Source organism: Hemitrygon akajei, chromosome 2 (genome assembly GCF_048418815.1).
Source record: "Hemitrygon akajei chromosome 2, sHemAka1.3, whole genome shotgun sequence".
Lineage (NCBI taxonomy): Eukaryota > Metazoa > Chordata > Chondrichthyes > Myliobatiformes > Dasyatidae > Hemitrygon > Hemitrygon akajei.
In genome coordinates this window covers 158,631,414-158,650,897 of record NC_133125.1, presented here as the reverse complement: position 1 = coordinate 158,650,897, position 19,484 = coordinate 158,631,414, and the positions used below count along the sequence as shown (strand labels likewise).

At 45.2% G+C, this 19,484-nt stretch overlaps 1 protein-coding gene across 12 annotated transcripts in view; it reads left to right on the top strand.

Moving 5' to 3' along the window:
* Positions 1-19,484, top strand: part of LOC140717235 (PHD finger protein 1-like) — a 92,696-nt gene that overhangs the window by 34,500 nt on the left and 38,712 nt on the right. For 11 of the 12 annotated variants that reach the window (XM_073030594.1, XM_073030602.1, XM_073030676.1 and 8 more), the window contains 6 exons: positions 2,448-2,659; positions 4,188-4,269; positions 5,745-5,840; positions 10,105-10,202; positions 11,168-11,316; positions 17,379-17,474. In XM_073030594.1, the coding sequence (XP_072886695.1) occupies positions 2,448-2,659; positions 4,188-4,269; positions 5,745-5,840; positions 10,105-10,202; positions 11,168-11,316; positions 17,379-17,474 (733 nt within the window). Of the gene's footprint in view, positions 1-9; positions 33-2,447; positions 2,660-4,187; positions 4,270-5,744; positions 5,841-10,104; positions 10,203-11,167; positions 11,317-17,378; positions 17,475-19,484 lie in introns of those variants that run through there. The other variant, XM_073030656.1, reaches the window with a different exon arrangement.

Here is a 19,484-nt window from a genome sequence, read left to right as displayed (position 1 = left end):
TGCAGGGGCCAGCAGGTGATGGGCAAAACCAGGTGAGGAGGGAGATGGAGGGCATATGGGCCTAGTGGAGGAGTTGGCTGGGGGGCGGTGTTTAGAGACAGATAAGGAGAAAGGGTGAGAGCAGGAGACAGTAGAGACAGAGTCTGGAAGGCGATAAGTGGAGACAGAGAAAGCTCTGCTGGAATCTGATGAATAAGGATGGGGATAAATGGAACAAGATAAGGGAAAGATGGTGGACCTTGATGCAGGCTAGAGCAGAGGTGTATTGGTAATTGGTTGTTTACTCAGATACAGTGAAAAGCTTTTGTTTGCCTGTCACCCAGGCAGATCATTTTAAACATAAGTACATTGAGGTGGTAATAAGAAAACGGAATGCGGAAAGTGCAATGCAGGGGGACAAATAAAGTGCAAGGACCACAACCTCGCCATGGTTTGGAGGCTCGTCTGCCTCAGTGACCTGGAGAGCTAAGTTAGCTGGAGTCAGGGCTTTATTCTTTGGTTCTTGGTAGGGTCACTCATGCCAATCAGAGGAAAGGGTAGAGGCAAGGCTAAGAAGAGTGGTCCACTGCTCCTTCAAGTCTTGGGGGTTTAGCTCAGGGCTGACAACCCTGACTGGAAAAACAAAATTGTTACAGAAACAGCAGTGAAGATTCTCTCTACATCTGAGTGCAATGGTATTCCAGTCTCCATTTGGGACTTGCATGACTGACAGTCGTGAAGCTACTAACGCGATGAAGGAAGCCCTGACACCACCAGAGACAATAGTGTGGTATAGATTAGGAGCTCAAGCGTTCCTCTTTATCATCCACTCAAGAGTCTTGTTATTGCTGGATAGAAGCTGTCCTTGAGCCTGGTGGGGTGTGTTCTCAAGAGTTTGTATCTTCTGCCCAGTAGGAAGAGAGAATGGGCTGTTATGATTGTGATGTCTGCGCAGTGGGGAAATGTGGACAGAGTCCATGAAGGGGAGGCAGGTTTGCGAGGTGTCTGCTGTCCAGCGGAGTGGAATCTTCCCATCAGCAGCTTCCCTTCCCAACTTCCAGGAACATGACTGAACTCTCCAACTTTTGCTGGTCTCCCTCCCTGCTATGATTAGAACTGGGTTATTACTGTCACATGTATGGAGGTACTATGGAAAAACTGGTCTTACGTACTGTACACACAGATCAATTCACTGAGTTAGTACAAGGTAAACAATTGCAGTTGGAAGTATGTTTATTATCAGCGTATGTATACATTATACACCCTTGAGATTCTTTTCCTTGCAGGTAGCCACCAAACAAAGAAACCCCAGAACAACCCATTTAAAAGAAAATCAAACACCCAGTGTGCAGAGAGGGAAACAAAAATTGTACAAACAATAAAAGTAAGCTTATAGCTTCAGAAGTGAAGTTTTATGAAAGTCAGGAAGCCAGACCTCTCTGCAGCTGTAGCAGGCCACAACCTCAGTTCAACGTAGAGCTGAGTGACAGTTTGTTGTCTATTGCTTACATTCTGTTCTATCGATTTGCTAAGTATATCCGCAGAAGAATCTCAGGGTTGTATGTGGAGTCATGCATGTTCTCTGGTAATAAGTTTTAATTTGAACATTGAGCTTTAAATGTCACAGAGCAGTGAGCAGAACTGGCCCGTCCCTTGCCTCTGGTACCAACACCCTGACTTTTTTGCTCTGGCCTGGCTGCTGAAATCATCTAAAGTTCAGGTCACTCCTTGCGCTCGAATCATTCTGAGGTCAAGACTCCGCCAGCACAATTTGGCCCCTACCCAACCTTTCCAATTTGGCTCAGTCTTAAATTGGTCAAACATTGGGTCTTTCCTCACTCTCAGGGATGCCATAACTGCTTTGACCCTGCCTCCGCTTGCCTCGATGTTGCCTCACCTCGCCTTCTCATTGTTAGCGTTGATTGTTATTAATAAGGTATTTAGTTGTTTTCTTTGCTGCCTGTAAGAAGTCGCTGAGTTTCTCCTGCGCCATCTTTAACTGGAAGATAGAATGCAGAATAAAGTGTAACAGCTACAGAGAAAGTAAAGTGCAAGATAATAATGGGGTTGGTTGCGATGTCAAAAATCTGTTCTATAGTACTAGGCGCCATTAAGTAGTTTTATAACAAGGTGGTAGAAACTATTTGCCCTGGTGTCTGAGTTTTCAGGCTTTTGTATCTTCTGCCCAATGGGAGAGGGAGAATTGGGAATGCCTGTGGTGGGTGAGGTCTTTGATTACACTAGCTGTTTTGCTGAGGCGACAGAAAGTGTGGACGTGGTCTCTAGAGGGAAGGTTAGTTTCCATGATGTGTTGAGCTGTGTCCACAGCTCTCTGAATTTTCTTGCGGTGGTTGGTTGCTGGACCAAGCTGTTATGCATTCGGATAGGATGCTAATTCTGCCATTCAGTTCTGACTTTCTGTCTCTTTCTCTGCTTCTCACTTTATCTCTCTCTCTCTCTCTCTGCAGCTCAAACCCCCTCCCGAACCCTTCTCTCCCTGCCAAGCACCATGGAGAACAAGCCTTCAGGGAGACGTTTGAAGGCCAGGAGAGACTGCACTCCGATGAGCAAGAGGAGAGCCCGAGGGGGCGCTGAAGGGACCCACACTCGGCTCTGGGAGGGCCAGGACGTGCTGGCTCGCTGGAGCGATGGCCTGCTGTACCTGGGCAAGATCCGGAAGGTAACAGTTACCCAGAGGATGCGCTCAGAACCTCAACCTCTCGCCTCGTTGTCCAGACCCTCCAGGTGAAGCAGTGAAAGTTTCATAGAATCAGGGTCGGAGAAGGAGATGTGACCAGCAAAGGTCTTTGAAAGTATGGAGGGCTTTAGCTAAACGATGGGCCCATGTAGGCAAATAGAACTTGGATCTGTGCGGAGTCTGGGAAAGAAATGGAGCAAAACATCAGAGGGATTGGTTAGAATTAGGACATGGAGCCAATGAAACGATTGGAACAGGAACCTTAGTCTAGTGTATGAGGGTGATTGGAATGGGTGTTTACATGGTTACCTCGCTGGGCAACTGGAACCACAGCACAAATGCAAATAGTAGTTGTTGGGCTTTATGTGCAGAGATGAAGAGACATTTCAGCAGATGCATGAATCATAGTCGAGTTTGTTATCACTGACAAGGCTTTTGGTTCTCCAGCTCTGGGGAAAACATTGAGTGCATTCAAACGCTCTGTCCTCTTCATAATTTTTTTACACCTCTATAAGACCACTCCTCTCTCTCCTACTTTCCAATGAGAAAGTCTCAAACTCCCTCCATAAATTCAAAGTTCCAAGTGTGTATATGTCACCATACACTGCTGAGATTTATTTTCTTGAGGGCATTCACAGTAGAACGAAGAAATACAAAGAAATCGATGAGAAACTGCACACCAAAGGCAGACAAACAACCGATTTGCAAAAGACAAACCATAAATACAAACAAACAAATAAATAATGAGAACATGTGTTGTAGAGTCCTTGAAAGTGAGTTTTTAGACTGCGCAATCATCTCAGCGTAGAGGTGAGTGAAGTTATCCACACCTGATTGCTGAGGGGTAATAACTGTTCCTGAACCTGGTGGTGTGGGTCCCAAGGTTCATGAGCCACCTCTCCAATGGCAGCAGTGAGAAGTTGCCGGAACTTGAGAGAACTTGGTCCCTCAGGTCCCAGCAACATTCTTGTAAGCCTATTCTTCACCCCTTTCCACTTGATAACATCTTTTCTATAGCAGAGTGACCACACTGAAAACCATATTCCAATGTGGCCTCACCATCACGTACTACTGCAGCAGAACCTTCCAGCATCTACATTCAGTGCCCTGACAAGGTCAGCATGCCAAAAGCCACTTTCACATTCTCTCTGTCTCTGATGCATCTGTCACAGAACTAAGTACTTCTACTCCTTAATCCCTCTTTAAGATCGATGGGGGAAAAGTCCAGCCACCCACTGGGGAGTGTGGTCAGGATGGGGAATGGGCCCAGAGTGGTCTCAGAGAGTTCATGGTTCAGAAGCCTTCAACACTCTCTGTAAGGTGCTGAGATGTTGGGTGGGGCTTGGAAGGGGAGGCTTCCTTTCTTGCCCAGTTTCTGCTGGTAATGTGTTCTGGACAGATCAGTACCAGCATTGAGTGTTGTTCAGTCCCCACCAGTGCTGCCAATGTGTAGGCCACAGACCTTGTGGCATCACACTCACTGCCTGCCTTCCGTTCCCTTGGTGTGTAGGTGGACCGCTGGAAGCATATCTGCCTCGTTCGCTTCGAGGACAACTCCGAGTTCTGGGAGATGTGGAAGGACATATACCCCTGTGAGTATCTACTCTGGTCAGACCATCCTTGGAGTACTGTGTTACATTCTGGCCGTATCATTATAGGAAGCACAAGTAAGCTTTAGGGTGCTTGCAGATGAGATTTACCAGAATGCTAGCTAGATCAGAGAATGTGTTAAACAAGGCAAGATTAGGTCAGCTAGAACTCTTCTCTTTGGAGAAAAGGGGGATCAGAGGAATCTTGATTGAGATGCTTAAAACTATAACAGGAGTAATAGTGGGCAGCCAGCATCTCTTTCCCAGGGCAATGGCCAATATCAGAGAATAAGATAAGTGGAGCAAAGTTTAAGGGAGATGTCAGAGGTATTTGTTTTTTTACTGAGTGGTGAGTCCTGCAACACACTGCCAGGGGTGGTGGTACAGGCTGATAGAAAAGGGGTATTTCAGAGACTCTTAGATGGGCGCATGGAAATAAAAAAAAAAATGGAACGGAAGGGTTAGATTACTTGTGGAGTAGGTTTATTTAGGTTGGCACAATGTGGTGGGCCGAATGGCCTGTACTGTTCTATAATCTTTGTTCTAAAACATGGGAAAAATACAGCACAACACTACCTCGTATTCCTACAAAATACAAGCAGGTTTAGGCCACCAGCGCCCTCAAGCCTACCCCTGCCATTCATTATGATCAGGGCTGATCTATGCTTCCCTCAATTCCTCTTCTGTGCTATTTTCTCCAGACCCCTCTATTCATCGGTATATCAGTCTAACACTTCCCTCCCACAGCCCTCCATTTTCCTTTCTTCCATGTGCCTGTCTATGAGTTTATAAAATGCCCCTAATGTATCTGCCTCTACCACCACCCTTGGCAATGTGTTCCACACACTGTTGGCGTAAACAAAGCAACCCCCCCCCCCCCCCCCCCAATGCCTCCTTCCAACACGTTAAAATTGTGCCCTCTGGTATTAGCCATTGCTGCTCTGGAAGCAAAGTGCTCACTTTCTATGATGCTTATCATTTTATGCACCTCTGCCAAGTTACCTCTCGTCTCACTAGCTCAACCTATCCTCATAAAACATACTCTCTAAACCAGGCAGCATCCTGGTAAATCTCCTCTGTACCTTCTCCCAAGCTTCCAGATCCTTCCTGTGACGATGAGACCTGAACTGAACACACAGACTCTCGTGTGGGCTAAACAGAGTTTTATAGAGCTGCCGCATTACCTCAACTCCATCCCTCAACTAGAAGGCCAACACACTCTATGGCTTTTAATGGTGTGATGTTTTGTCTCTCGGTGTATCAAATGCAGAGGTTCAAATGCCCTGCTGTAACCCCACCCTGCGTTAGATTGCTCCATTCTAGTCCCACCCCTCACAACGGTGCAGCTCAGACGTAACACAGCCTTGCGATCCATTGCTCCCAGTGACAGTGGCATCGGGATCTGGGTGTTAACCCCACCTCTTCACTCTGTTGACCTTGTGATGCCAGTAACACGATGTCTCGCTCTGTGTCTCCAGCTGCCCTCCCAGGCTCGGAGCAGGTCTGCTTCCTCTGCAGTGACAACACCTCCAGCCAGCACAACCTGATCGTCACCTGTGCGAAATGCAAGCAAGGTAAGGAATGGCAGCCTGCAGTGCTTTGTGGCAGAGCGGGGTCTCCACACCTGGGACTTCGCATCGTCTTTGAATTTGTCTTACTTTTAATTGTTTTTTATACACTTTAGCTCCCTGTTTGCTTTCTCAAAAGGTTAACAAGAGCTGATCTCACAGGAATGAATAAATGCACACAGGTTTAGTGCTTATAGATGATGTATAAGGTGATCAGGGATAGATAGTGGACAACCTGCGTCTTTTTCCCAGGCTGGTAGTAACTAATTCCAGAGGATATCCATTGAGGGTGAGTAGGGCAAAGTATAGGGGAGGATATCAGAGGTACGGTAATTGTTTTTACAGAGGGAGTGGAACGCACTGGCAGAGTCCTGATAGAGGTCGATATGATAAGGACACTTGAAGAGCTCCTGGATGGGCACATGGATGAAACAAAAATGGATGGGTATGTCAGACGGAACGGTTAGATCAGGGGTTCCAACCTTTTTTATGCTATGGAGCAGTTCCATTAACCAAAGGATCCATGGACCCCAGGTTGGGAACTCCTGGGTTAGATAGACAGTGAGCTGGGATTTGCTCACTTTGGATACAAATTCAGAAGATGGGCAGAATGATCTCTTCACAGTACTGTAAGTGCTTAGGGTAAATGAGGTGGAGGGTGTGGAGTTGGAGATATTCCCCCACCTCTGCCCATTTGCTGTGTCCAGCTCCAGGGGTCACAGAGGATGGGGGATCAGGCGAAGTTAACATGGTCAGAGGTTGGCAAGGCTTTGAAATCCTCTTCCGAAGAGGGCTCAGTAACCTTCAAGAGAGAGATGGATAGAGCTCTGGGTGGGAAGAATGATAGGGGGTGATTGCAGGAGACTGGGGCTGAGATTGAAGTCTCGCTGTGGACCTATTCAATGTGGGGCAAGGTCCAGGGTCTGGAGTTTCTGGGTTTGTAGGTGGCCTTATTCTTGGTAACTATTCTGCTTCCTGGCCTCCCAAACCCATGGCCCATGACCTGTCTCACCTCCCCATCCATGTGACCTGCTCCACAAACCCGTCTTGCCCCTCCACCAGCCTAATTTTCCCCCCTACTGCTCTCTTCAGTGAGGGTGGTGAACATTCTGCCTCAGGTACAATCATTATGTTTAAGGGACATACTCTAAATAGGTAAGACACAGAAAGATCTGGCCCTAATGGGGCAAGTAGGTCAGCATGGACTGAAGGGCCTGTTTATGTGCAGTGTACCTACGGTTTGGGGAGTGACGGACACAGGCTCCCGTCTGAGCAGACTTGGTGAGCTTGACATGTTGACACCCGGAGCCCTGGAACCGAGAGCAAGTTCAAGGTTCAAATCCCACAATGGCGGTGATCGGGGTTCAAATCCCACCATGCTAGCTGTGGAATTAAAAATTCAGTTAATAATAGTTTTCAGATTTTAAAAAGAAAGTCAGTAGCAATGACGGGTACCAGACCATAGGATAAGTGTTTTTAAAAAAAAACATGCAGTTCGTTGACGACCAACATGCTGCCTGTGTGCAACCCAAGATACGTCAGTGACTCCAGACTGACCCCTAGTGGTGGGTGTAGATCTAAGCAGGTCTTTTCGTGTTTGCAGCCCAGATTATGAAAAAGATTTAATATTTGACAAGAGACTTGCTACTCCAGAGGCTTTCCCCACACCTGGTTTTTCAGCCAGTGATGTCCCTTCGCAGTAGAGTCACTGCCATAGTAAGCAATGTTGCCACAAACTCCCACAGACAACAATGATTACAACCTCCACATCTTGGTTACAAGAGATCTTGGCTAAGGGATTAAAAATTTTGATGGGATACAGTGAGGATTTGCTGCTGTTTTGAATTATTCCCATGGGATCGTCAATGAAATCAGAAAGAATAGCAGCAGGGAAGTCGGCCCTTTGATCCAACCAATTTGTGCTGGCCATCAACCACCTAACCACTTATTTATACTTCTTGTGTATTGATCCCACTTTAATTCTCCCCACTTTCTCATCAGCTCCCCCTGGATTGTAGCCCTCAGCCATGCACTAGGGATAATTTACAGTGGCCAATTAGTCCACCAACCTGCACGTGTTTGGAACATAGGAGGAAAGTACAGCAGCCAGTGAAGACCCATGTGGTCTCGGGGAGAATGTGCAAACTACACAATCATGGGCAGACGGTGCCGGAGGTCAGGGTCACAAGTGTGTCTCTGGCGCTTGATCACTGTGCCATCCTGGGGAGGACATCTCTCTGCACCACTTTTATGCATCCAGGACAAGAAAGCAGGCAAAAAATAATTGCGGCCACTACCCACCCTGCAAACTGCCTTTTCTAAAAGCTCCCTTCTGGAAAGTGCTGTAGGGCCATTGAAACAAAAAATTCATGCCATCTGGAAAGTGTTTTTCCCCCAGGTAGTTAATCTGATCAGCCGCTCTAGTTAGCCCCCTTACCCCCCCCCCCCACCAATCTATTGCCTGAGTCACTGCACTGCTCTTTAAACTGGTTTACATTGTAAATACACACTGGAACTTATTACATTTTATTAAATGCCTGTACCTTACCTCTATTTTTTATATTCTCATTAGATATCATTCGTAAATTCAATAGCCATTTATAAATTGTAGCTATCAGTCCTTTTTGAAGCGGTTTAACCTGAAAAAGGGTGTCTGTCATATTAGGTGGATAAGCAGAGGGGTAATTTGGAAGCAAAATATATTTTAAAAAAATCCTAATTTGTAAATATCTAAAAAAAAAAGTATGCAATAAATAAGTCATGTTCATCCGCTAACCGAGTGAAAGACATTAAACAATCCCCTATAAACAAATCGAAAAAGTTATTATTCCTTTAGTTTTCCAAATTAAGAAGGCCTGATCTAAAATTTATGGTTTAAAAAAATAGTTGAGATGGATTTTATAGAAAGAACAAAATTATTTAACTCAAAAAATCTGCTAAACTGAAACCAATTTCTTAGCGTATGTTTAATAATGGGATTGAGGTCTTGTCTACCAATCTTAGAAAGCAAAAAAGGCCAAAGAATACCCCTTCACCGAGTTTTTCTCCAAACCTACGCATGAAGGACAGCCATGTATGTCTGAATACTGAATCCAAAAGGTAATATATGGAATATATATTGAGTTATATATCCAAATGCAAAAGGTAATACATTTAATATATATGGAGGTAATATATCGAGAAAACCTTTGGTAGGGTGGAGTGGTCTTATTTATTTGAGATCTTAGAAAGATTTTATTTTGGTCCGGGTTTCATTTCCTGGATCAAATTGATCTATCAAGCTCCTATGGCTGCAGTTATAACTAACAATCGAAAATCTCCTTATTTTAGATTATACAGCGGTACCCGGCAGGGTTGTCCTATCAGTCCTCTGTTATTTAACTTTTCTTTAGAACCTCTTGCTATTTCTCTTCGGGATTCCAATAATGTTCAGGGTATTAAGTGCATAAGGTTTTGTTGTATGCAGACGATATGTTAGTCTATAATTTCAGATCCTAAGAAATATTATTTCTATGTTACCTATATTTTCTGAATTCAGTAGTTTAACTGGATATAAATTAAATTTACACAAAAGTGAGTTATTTCCTGTTAATAATCACTTGGATCAATACAATCAAATGCCTTTTAGTATTGTTAAAAATCACTTTACTTAACTTGGTATTAAAATTACTAAAAATTTTAAGGACCTGTATAAATATAATTTTCTCCCATTAATTGATTATACGCAACAAATACTTTCTAAATGGTCTCCTATGACGCTATCATTAATTGGTCGAATTGATGCTTTTAAAATCATAGTGCTACCGAAGTTCTTGTATACATTTCAAGCAGTCCCTTCCTTTGTTCCTAAACTGGTTTTTGATAGAATAGACTCTAAAATTCCATCCTATATTTGGAATAATAAAAATCCTAGATTGAGTAAACCTTTATTGCAGAAACTAAAAAAGGATGTTGGTATGGCTTTGCCAAATCTTAGATTGTAGTACTGGGCAATTAATATTCGATATATTACCTTTTGGATTCATTATTCAGACATACATGACTGTCCTTCATGGGTGGGTTTATTTTTTATATTCTTTATTCTTTATAATTGTTGAATGTTGCTTTGCTTCACATTAACCCTTAATTTCTCTTTCACTATGGAAGTGGTGGTGTGGTTGCCAGTGGACTCCGGAGAGATTCAAGCCTACACCCCTTGGGTGTTGCCCCATTGACCACAGTCTGGCACGAGGTATCTCAATGTGAACCACTTTCTCCTCTTGCCCTGCAGGGTATCACCAGGAGTGCCATGCCCCACCAATCAAGGCTGACGGGGTGGCCCCACCCTCGTGGATTTGCCGTTCCTGTGTTTTTGCCGTGGCCACCAAGGTAAGACAGGCTCTCTTGTCGACCTGGGCAGCTCTGGTGCTCAGCAGATGGTGAAATGAGGGTGATGCTCTGGAGAACCCAGAACCCACAGCTTTGTCGGTCAGGTAGCAATGTCTTTAGATAAGACAGTACTACAGCTGAATAGTAATAAGACAACCGGATGGTAGGCTGTTGTACCCAGGTCTACCTGGTAAGGTAGCATTCACCAACTTGACCTCGTTTCAGTTTCCAGTTGTTATTCACACCGGTGATTCAAGGCCTGTTTGAAGCTCTCCAGTCCAACATCTCCATGTACAGAATCCAGTCGTACAGATCTGTTCTGATCTTAGTTTAGTCTTCCCTTCTGCCATCAGATTTTTGAACGTATAATAAACACACCAACACCACCTCTATTTGTGTCTCTCTTTGCACTAATTTAATTTCATTAATGTTTCTTGTTGCAATTTATTGTACATCTTCTGTATTGCACTGTACTGCTACAAAAAAACAATTTCACAATATGTCAGTAGTAATAAACCTGATTTTGTAGCTAATTAACCCACCAGTGTGTCTCCTGCAATCTCACTGAATAGCAATTCCGACTCGAGTTGCACACTGTCGTTGGAACTGACGAGTGTCTTGGTGATGGAATGGTGTGGTATCTGGAGTGAGCAGCCCTCCTGCTCAGACGAGGGTGCCACTTTCTGTGATTGGGCTTGTCTGGGTCCGGCGCCAATGAAACCTCGAAGGAGCCGGTGTAGAGAGTTCCAAAGTGTAGCACAGGAATTTCAAGTACACCTACCCCTCTTACAAAGCACCAAACTGTCATTTACAGTGCAGGACATTACAAAGGAGCCTTAGCCAAATTTTAGCCGCACACGCACATGAAGGCACAGGTAGATAGATTCTCTGTCAATTTCCTTCAGAAGTGTGTGTTCATGTTATTGACCAAGGTCTGTGCATGTTTCTGTTTGTGTTTCTGCCAGAAAGGAGGAGCCTTGAAGAAGGGTCTCTATGCCAAAGCCATGCTGGCTATGAAGCAGGCGCTGCCCTACCAGCTTGAGTCTTTGGAGTGGGACTCCCAGCACCTCACCAATCAGCAGCAGTGTTACTGTTACTGCGGCGGCCCTGGCGAGTGAGTATCCCACCTGCCTCTGCTGGTTTTGCAGAGGTCGGTTGCCAAGTCGGTCTCTTCCCACACGCACACTCCTCCCGGAATGTCTTCTGCACCCCACCCAATGCCTTCCCTCTGATGTTCTCTGAACTCTGGGGTGGGGTGTGTGTGGGGGGGTGCACATGTGTGTGCACGCTCATGCTTAATAGAGTTCAGGACCCTGGCAGTGAGGTTTATTGAGCTTGGGATCCTGGGGTGGGGCAGGGGTTATGTAGTGTGGTTTATTAGTTCGTGCTCTGACCTCAAACCCATGTTGAATCTACTATAATGACCTTCTGTTGATACACATTGCTGGGGGAAAGTTAGGCATGGTGGTGTGAGACAGCAGCACTAACTGCCCCCCACCTTCACGATCCAGCCCTTTGCCCTGTCCATTAGCTACAATGGGACTAAATTAATGGCCTAGAACTACAGATGAGAGAAGGCAAGTTCAGAGGAGGTGTGTGGGGCAGGTGATATTTACACAGTGATGAGTGCCTGGAATGTGCTGTCTGGAAAAGTGACGGACACAGATACAGCAGGGCTGTTCAGGAGGCTTCTGGATAGGTTCACGGGTGTTCAGAAATGGAAGGATATGGACGTCTGTTCCTGTGCTGCACTGTGTTGTAAGTTCTAATTTTAACATAAGTTGTTTCAACATCCCTCACTCTGCATCCGTGAATGTTTGGAACCTCTCCCGCCCCAGTTTTGGAAGTCCTCCATGCTCTTCCCAAGTAGCCCTGACCCAGAATCCGAGGCTCGACAGAGCTGGAGGCTAAAGATTCATACAGCATGGAAACAGACCCTTCGGCCCAACTTGTCCCTGCTAACCAAGTACCTTCCTGAACTAATTACACCTGCCTGCATTTTGTCTAAGTCCCTCCGATCCTTTCCTATCCGTATACCTGTTGAATGTTGTACCCTCTCCACTTCTGGCAACACATTCCATACAGCCACCACCCTCTCACCTTAAACCTGTGCCCTCCAGTTTTTGACTCTGCAACTGGGAGAAAGCCGCTTGACTCCCTACCATGAACTGTGTCTCCCTGCTCATCGCTCCAATTGCCATTGGCTGTGGGAGGCCATCAGGGAAAGACCCATGAGTAGCTTCTCCAGGGTAGGTTCTGAAGAACCTCCACAGGCTCCTTCCAGCTCCATCCCAGCCCCTTCCAGGGGAACGAGGGGGGTTGGGTTGAAACATGCAAATTGAAGTAAAATCAGAAAATGCTGGAAACCAAAGCTGGAAAGCCACAGTGGTTATGTCACTGACACTGTCTGTCTCTGGGGCTTACAAGGGAAGGGAGGGGGAAGAAGAGGTGATGTAATGTTAGGGCATTCGTTGGTTAGGGGAACAGAAAGGAGGTTCTGTGGACGAAAATGAGATTACCAGATGGTTTGTTGCCTCCTGGGTGCCTGGGTCAGGAGCATATCTGATCGAGTCCAGGGCATTCTTAAGTGGGTGAGTAAGCAGCCAGAGATGGAGATCCATGTTGGTTTCAGTGACGGGGGTAGGAGGACTGATGAGGTCCTGCAAAGTGAGTTCTGGAGTTAGGTGCTAAGATAAAGGACAGGACCTCCAGGATTGTGATCTCAGGATTGCTACCCATGCCACCTGTTTTTGAGGCCAGAAGCAGGAAAATCATACGCTTTAGTACGTAGCTAAGGAGATGGTGCAGTAGGGAGGGCTTCAGATTATTGGCCCATTGGGCTCACTTCCAGGTAAGGTGGGACCTGTACAGAAGGGACGGTTTGATCCTGAACTCAAGGGGGTTTAATATCTTAGTGGGAAGGTTTGCAAGTGCTACACAGAGGGGTTTAGCTGAAGGAGATGGGGGAGATCTTCAATGGATTTTTTTTGGATCTGTATTCACTTGGGAGATAGACACAGAGTCTATAGATGTGAGACAATGCAGCAGTATGGTCGCGGACCCCACACAGATTGTATAGGAGGAGCTGTTTGCTGTCTTGAAGCAAGTTGGGGTGGATAAATCCCCAGGTCCAGACCCTGTGGGAGGCATGCAGAAATTGCAGGGGCCCTAGCAGAGATACTTAAAACATCTTTAGCCACAGGTGAGGTGCCGGAGGATTGGAGGATAGCTAATGTTGTCACGTTGTTTAAGAAAGGCTCAAAGAATAAGCCAGGAAATAATATGCCAGTGTGCTTATATCAATAGTGGGAAAGTTATTAGAAGATATTCTAAAGGCCAAGGTATATAATTAGTTAGATAGACAGGGACTGATTAGGGATAATAAAATCACTTTTTGTGTGGTACACATTGTCTAACTAATCTTACAGAGATCTTAAGGAAGTTACCAGGAATGTCAATGAAGGCAAGGCAGTGGGTGTTGTCTACATAGTCTTAGGCAAAGTAGACATAGGAGGTTGGTCAAGAAGGTTCAGTCACTTGGCATTCAAGATGAAGTAGTATATTGGATTAGACATTGGCTTCATGGAAGAAGCCAGTGAGTGGTAGTGGATGGTTGCCTGTCTGACTGGAGGCCTGCCATTAGTGGAGTACTGCAGGGGTAGGTGCAGGGTCTGTTGTTATTTATCATCCACATATAGATGATAATGTGGTTAACTGAAACAGCAAATTTGCAGATGACACCTGGATTGGGGGGGGGGGGGGGTGGACATACAGTGGGATCTGGACAGGCTGCGACAATGAGCTGAAAAATGGATGAAATTTAATGCAGCTGTGAGGTGTTGCACTTTGGGAGGGTAGGTCTTACATGGTGAGTGATAGGACACTGAGTGGTGTAGAAAAACAGAGGGATCTGGGAATACAGATCCATAATTCCCTGAAAGTGGTGTCACAGGTAGGTAGGGTGGTAAAGAAAGATTTTGGTACATTGGCCTTCATAAATCAATGTATTGAGTAAGGAGTTGGGATGTTATGTTGAAATTTTGTAAGATGTCAGTGAGGCCTAATTTGGAGTATCATGTCTAGTTTTAATCACATAATTTTAGGAAAGAGGTAAATAAGATTGACAGAATGCAGAGAAGATTCACAATGATTTTGCTGGGGTTTGAGGACCAGAATTACAGGGAAAGGTTAAACAAGTTAGGACATAATCCCTAGAATGTAGAAGATTGAGAGAAATTTGATGGAGGTTTATAGATAGGGTCCATAGGCTTTGTCCACTGAGCCAAAACACACAAAATGCTGGAGGACTCAGCAGGCCAGGCAGCACCTCTAGAAAAGAGGAAACAGTAAATGTTTCAGCACGGGAAAGAAAGGGGAGAAGTCAGACTGAGAAGCTGGGGGGAGGAGAGGAAGAAGAATAAGGTGGCAGATGATTAGGGAGTAAGGATGTTGTATTGAAACTGTATAAGATTTAGCCAGAGAGTGGTGAATCTGTGGAATTCATTGCTAGTTCATTGGGTATATTTGATAGGTTCTTGCTTAATCAGTACCAAAGGTTATGGGGAGAAGGGGTTGAGAGGGATAATAAATTGGCCATGATGGAATGACAGAGCAGACTCGATGGGCCAAATGGCCTAACTCTGCTCCTATATCTTGCAGTCTTGTTAGTGAGGCCAAGTTTGCAGTATTTTCTACAATTCTGGTCACTTACCTTCAGGAAAGATATTAACAGAATACAGAGAAAATTTGCAAGGATGTTGCCTCGACTTGACCTGAGTTACAGGGGAAAGATTGAATAGGTTAGGACTTTATTCTCTGGAGCATGAAAGGATGAGGAGAGATTTGTTGCACTAAGTATACACAATTATGAAAGGCATAGATAGTGTAAATGCAAGCAGGTTTTTTCCACTGAGGTTGGGTTAGTCTAGAGCTAGAGATCATAGGTTAAGGGTGAAGTGAAATATTCAATGGGAATATCAGGGGGTTCTTTCACTCAGACGATGGTGCGAGTGTGGAACAAGCTGCCAATGGAAGTGGTGGATGCGGTTTGAATTGCAACATTTAAAAGAAGTTTGCATCATTACGTGAATGAGAAGTGTACGGAGGCCCCTGGTCCTCGTGCAGGTAGATGGGACTCGGCAGAGTAGCAAGTCAGCAGAGATTGAATTGGCCAGAGGGCCTGTAGCGCTCTATGACTCTAAATCAGTTAAAAACAAGAGGGCATAAGTTTGGGGTGAGAGGCCAGGAGTTCAGAAGGCTCTGAAGGAAAAGCCTCTTTACCCAGGGGGTAGTTGGAATCCAGAATACATTGCCTGAGGGGCTGGTGGACACAGACTCTCTCAACATGTGAGAGCAATATAGATGAAACACTTAAATCATCCCCAGTTGCTGATAAATAGAATTAATGCAAAGGGATCCCTGTTGGTTGGCGCAGGCGTGAAGGGCTGAAGAACCTGTCAACATTTGGGGCCAGGTCCTGTCATCGGGACGCCGAAGAAAAGATTTAATCATCTTCAGGGTAGAAGAAGATTGAACAAACTTCACAGTGGAGCAGCAGATCATAAACACGAGGGATTCTGCAACACCCACATAATGCTGCAGGAACTCAGCGGTTCAGGCAACATCTACGGAGAGGAATGAGCCCTGATGAATGAACAACCCCGATGAGTCCTGAAGAAGGGTCTCAGCTTGATTTGTCAATCGTTTGTTCCCCTCCATTGATGCTGCCTGACCTGCTGAGTACCTCCATCATCTTGTGTGTGTTACTCTGGATTTCCAGCATCTGCAGAATTTCTGGTGTTTACGAGGTGAATATCGTTACTGGAGATGGCAATGAGCCAAAGATTGAATGGGTTCGGACTTCATTCCTTAGAACATAGAAAACTGAGAGGAGATTTGATAGAAGTATGTATAAAATTATGTGGCATACAGATAGAGTAAATGCAAGCAGGCTTTTTTCCACTGAGGTTGGGTGGGGTGACAACCAGAGGTCATGGTTTAAGGGTGAAAGGTGAGAAGTTTAAGGGGAACATGAGGGGAAGCTACTTCACTCAGTGTAGAATGAGCTACCAGCACAAGTGGTGCATGCGAGCTCAATCTCAACGTTTAAGAGAAGTTCGGATGGGTACGTGGATAGTAGGGATATGAAGGTCAGGTCAATGGAAGTAGGCAGCTTAAGTGGTTTTGGCATGGATTCGATAGGCCAAAGGTCTGTTTCTGTGCTTGTACTTCTCTATGACTCTAAAGGACTGGGAACATTTTTGAACTTCACAAAGGAGGGAGGGCCAGAAGACTGTAAGGTATAGGAGCAGAATTAGGAAATTTTCCCTATCGAGTCTGCTCTGCAATTCCCCCATGGCTGATTTGTTGTCCCTCTCAACTTCATTCTCCTGTCTTTTCTCCATGAACTTCGATGCCCTGATTAATCGAGAGCCTATCAGCCTGCACTTTAAATGTAACCAAAGGCTTCTTCTACTCTGATGTCTGTGGCAGTGAATTCCACAGATTCACCACCCTCTGGCTAAAGAAATTCCTCCTAATTTCTGTTCCAAATGGGCAAAGAGGACGGAAGAATATACAAATTGCCCAGTATTGGAGAACCAAGAGTTCAGTGACCCTTAAAGGGAATACAGTCACACAGAAGCTAGTTCTGGAGTTCCAGAGGTAAAACACAGAGCCAAGCCCTTCAGCCCACCCCCTGCTGGCCATCAGCCATCCATTCTATTCTCTTTGCATTCCCATCAGCTCTCCACCCCCCTTCCCCCACCACCACAGACATTGCCACTCACTCACACTAGTTGTTGGGTATATTGGAAGAATCAATATGGGATTAAAGTAGTTCAGATCAAATGGGCGGTTGACATCTAATCTGGGATGGACTTAGGAGTCAAAGGTCTGTTTCCATGTGAATTTGTGGCAGATGGAAGTAGCCTTTGTTCCCACTATCCTACAAGTACCTTTGGTTTCAGGGATAGAAAAATGTTGCTTGTCCTCAGATTGACGTGGAAAGGATTTAGATTTCTGCCCAGACCCTCCTGTAGTATCGCCGTGTGTCCAGCTCAAGAGTTGCCCTGGAATTTGCAGAATGGGTGAAGCTGCTGAAAAATGCATCTTTGTTTTTACCTCTCTGTCTCTAAAACACTCTAATAAGCGCTCGCTCTCTCTCCCTCTCTCTAGGTGGAATGTGAAGATGCTGCAGTGTTACCGGTGTCAGCACTGGTTCCACGAGGCCTGTACACAGTGCCTGACCAAGCCTCTGCTCTATGGAGACAGGTGAGCCCGTCACTGTGAGCCCACTGCCTGCCTTGCAGCTGCTAGAATCGGTAACGTTCGGAACCATGAAGCCCTGTCTCCCTCCCCCACACCACACATTATGTTGGAAAGGGCTACAACACAGGGACCATTTCACATTTAATTTGATTACCATAGGCATATACACCTAGGGTATATGTGCCAGGGATTGCAGCACAGCACATACAAACAAAAGACAAATGTAACTTCAAGTGGACTTCAAACTGGAATGACTCGTGCATAAAAAAAGTAAACTAAACATATCAACATTGGTGCGAGTTGAGGGAAATATAGTCGGAGGTGGTGTTTGGACTTTGCTGAGAGTTCTGGCAGTGTGGAAACAGGCTCTTCAAGTTGGCTCGAGTGTATTGTCATTTGTGGTGAGGTACAGGTACAATGAAAAACGTACGGCGGTGTAAGTCACCTTGGTCCTGGAGATCCGCAGAATATAAATTGTATGCAAATCATACATAAAATTAAACTACAGATTGTGCAAAGGCAGGACAGTGCAAGCAAAAGAGACACAATCAGACAAGTTTGTGGGTTGTGTATGGATGGGAAGTCACAAAGTTTTGCATCAAAAAAGGGAGGCTGTTGGCAGTAATGGTCACACAGAGGCAGAGCAGTAAAAGCAGGAGTGGTGCATCAGCCAGGAATCTCATCTGGTTTACGCTTAGGAATATGACGTCAATAGTCTTTGGGTTTTGCAAATTCTGTCCCACCCCTGGCCCTGTCCATTGCTTCAGATGGAACAGAAAAGGTGAAAGGGGAAGAATCTGGAGTTTGACAGTGAAGTGGGTTTTGACCTCGAGGCTAAATGCTCCATGCAACATGTGTTAGGAATAAAAACTGAGAAGATCACCATGAGACTGAACAGAAGCAGAATTAGGCCATTTGGGCCATTGAGTCTGCTCCATCATAGCTGATTATATTATCCTTCACAACCCCATTTTCCTGCCCTCTCCACAAACCCTTTGGTGCCCTTACCAGAGAACCTATCAAACTCCGCTGTAAGTATACCCAATGACTTGGCCTTCATAGCCAATGAATTCCATAGATTCACCATCTTAGTTAAAGAAATTCCTTGTCACCTCTGTTCTAAAGGGATGTCTCGCTATTCCCAGGTTGTGCCTTCATGTCCTAAATTCCCCACTATAGGAAACATCCTCTGCACATGCACTCTATCTAGGCCTTGCAGTTTACGATAGGTTTCAATGAGATCCCAGCTCATTCGTCTAAACTCCAGCAAGAAAAGTCCCAGAGCATCAAATGTTACTTGTACCTTAACCTTTTCATTCCCAGAATAATTTTCCTGAAACTTCTGGACCTTCTCCAATGCCAGCACATCTTTTCCTAGATATCCCCAAAACTGCTGTGAGTACTGCTGAAGGGTTTCAGCCCAAAACATTGAGTGTACTCTTTTTCCTAGATGCTGCCTGGCCTGCTGAGTTCCTCCAGCATTTTGTGTGTGTTGTTCCATACTCCAAGTACAATCTGACCAATGTCTTGTCAAGCCTCAGCATTATAACCTTGCTGTTAATTTTCAGTCCTTTCAAAATGAATGGTTTACTGACTATTGACTCAGAATGCATCCATGTTAACCTTTAGGGAATCTTGCATGAGTACCTCCCTTTGTACTGCTGATTTCTGAATTTTTTCACCATTTAGAACATATATGTCAAACTCAAGGCCCGCGGGCCAAATCCGGCCCGCAGTGGAATTATCTTTGGCCCGCGAGATAATATCTAATTCCTATTAAAGCTGGCCCCAGTAATCGAAGCGCCTATGGCGTATGATATGGCTAATGCTGAGTTTATTCAGGTACCGGGTTTTCAGGGTTTTTAGTGTTTATTCAGCAGTCTTGCTCGGCAGTCTTCTTCATAAGAAACGGAATTTGTAAAGTGAAACACTTTGTAGTTATAGCAGAGACTGAGACACATGAGAGCAGGCTGAAAAAACGGAGGCAACGAAAGCTGCGTTCGCACGCATCCG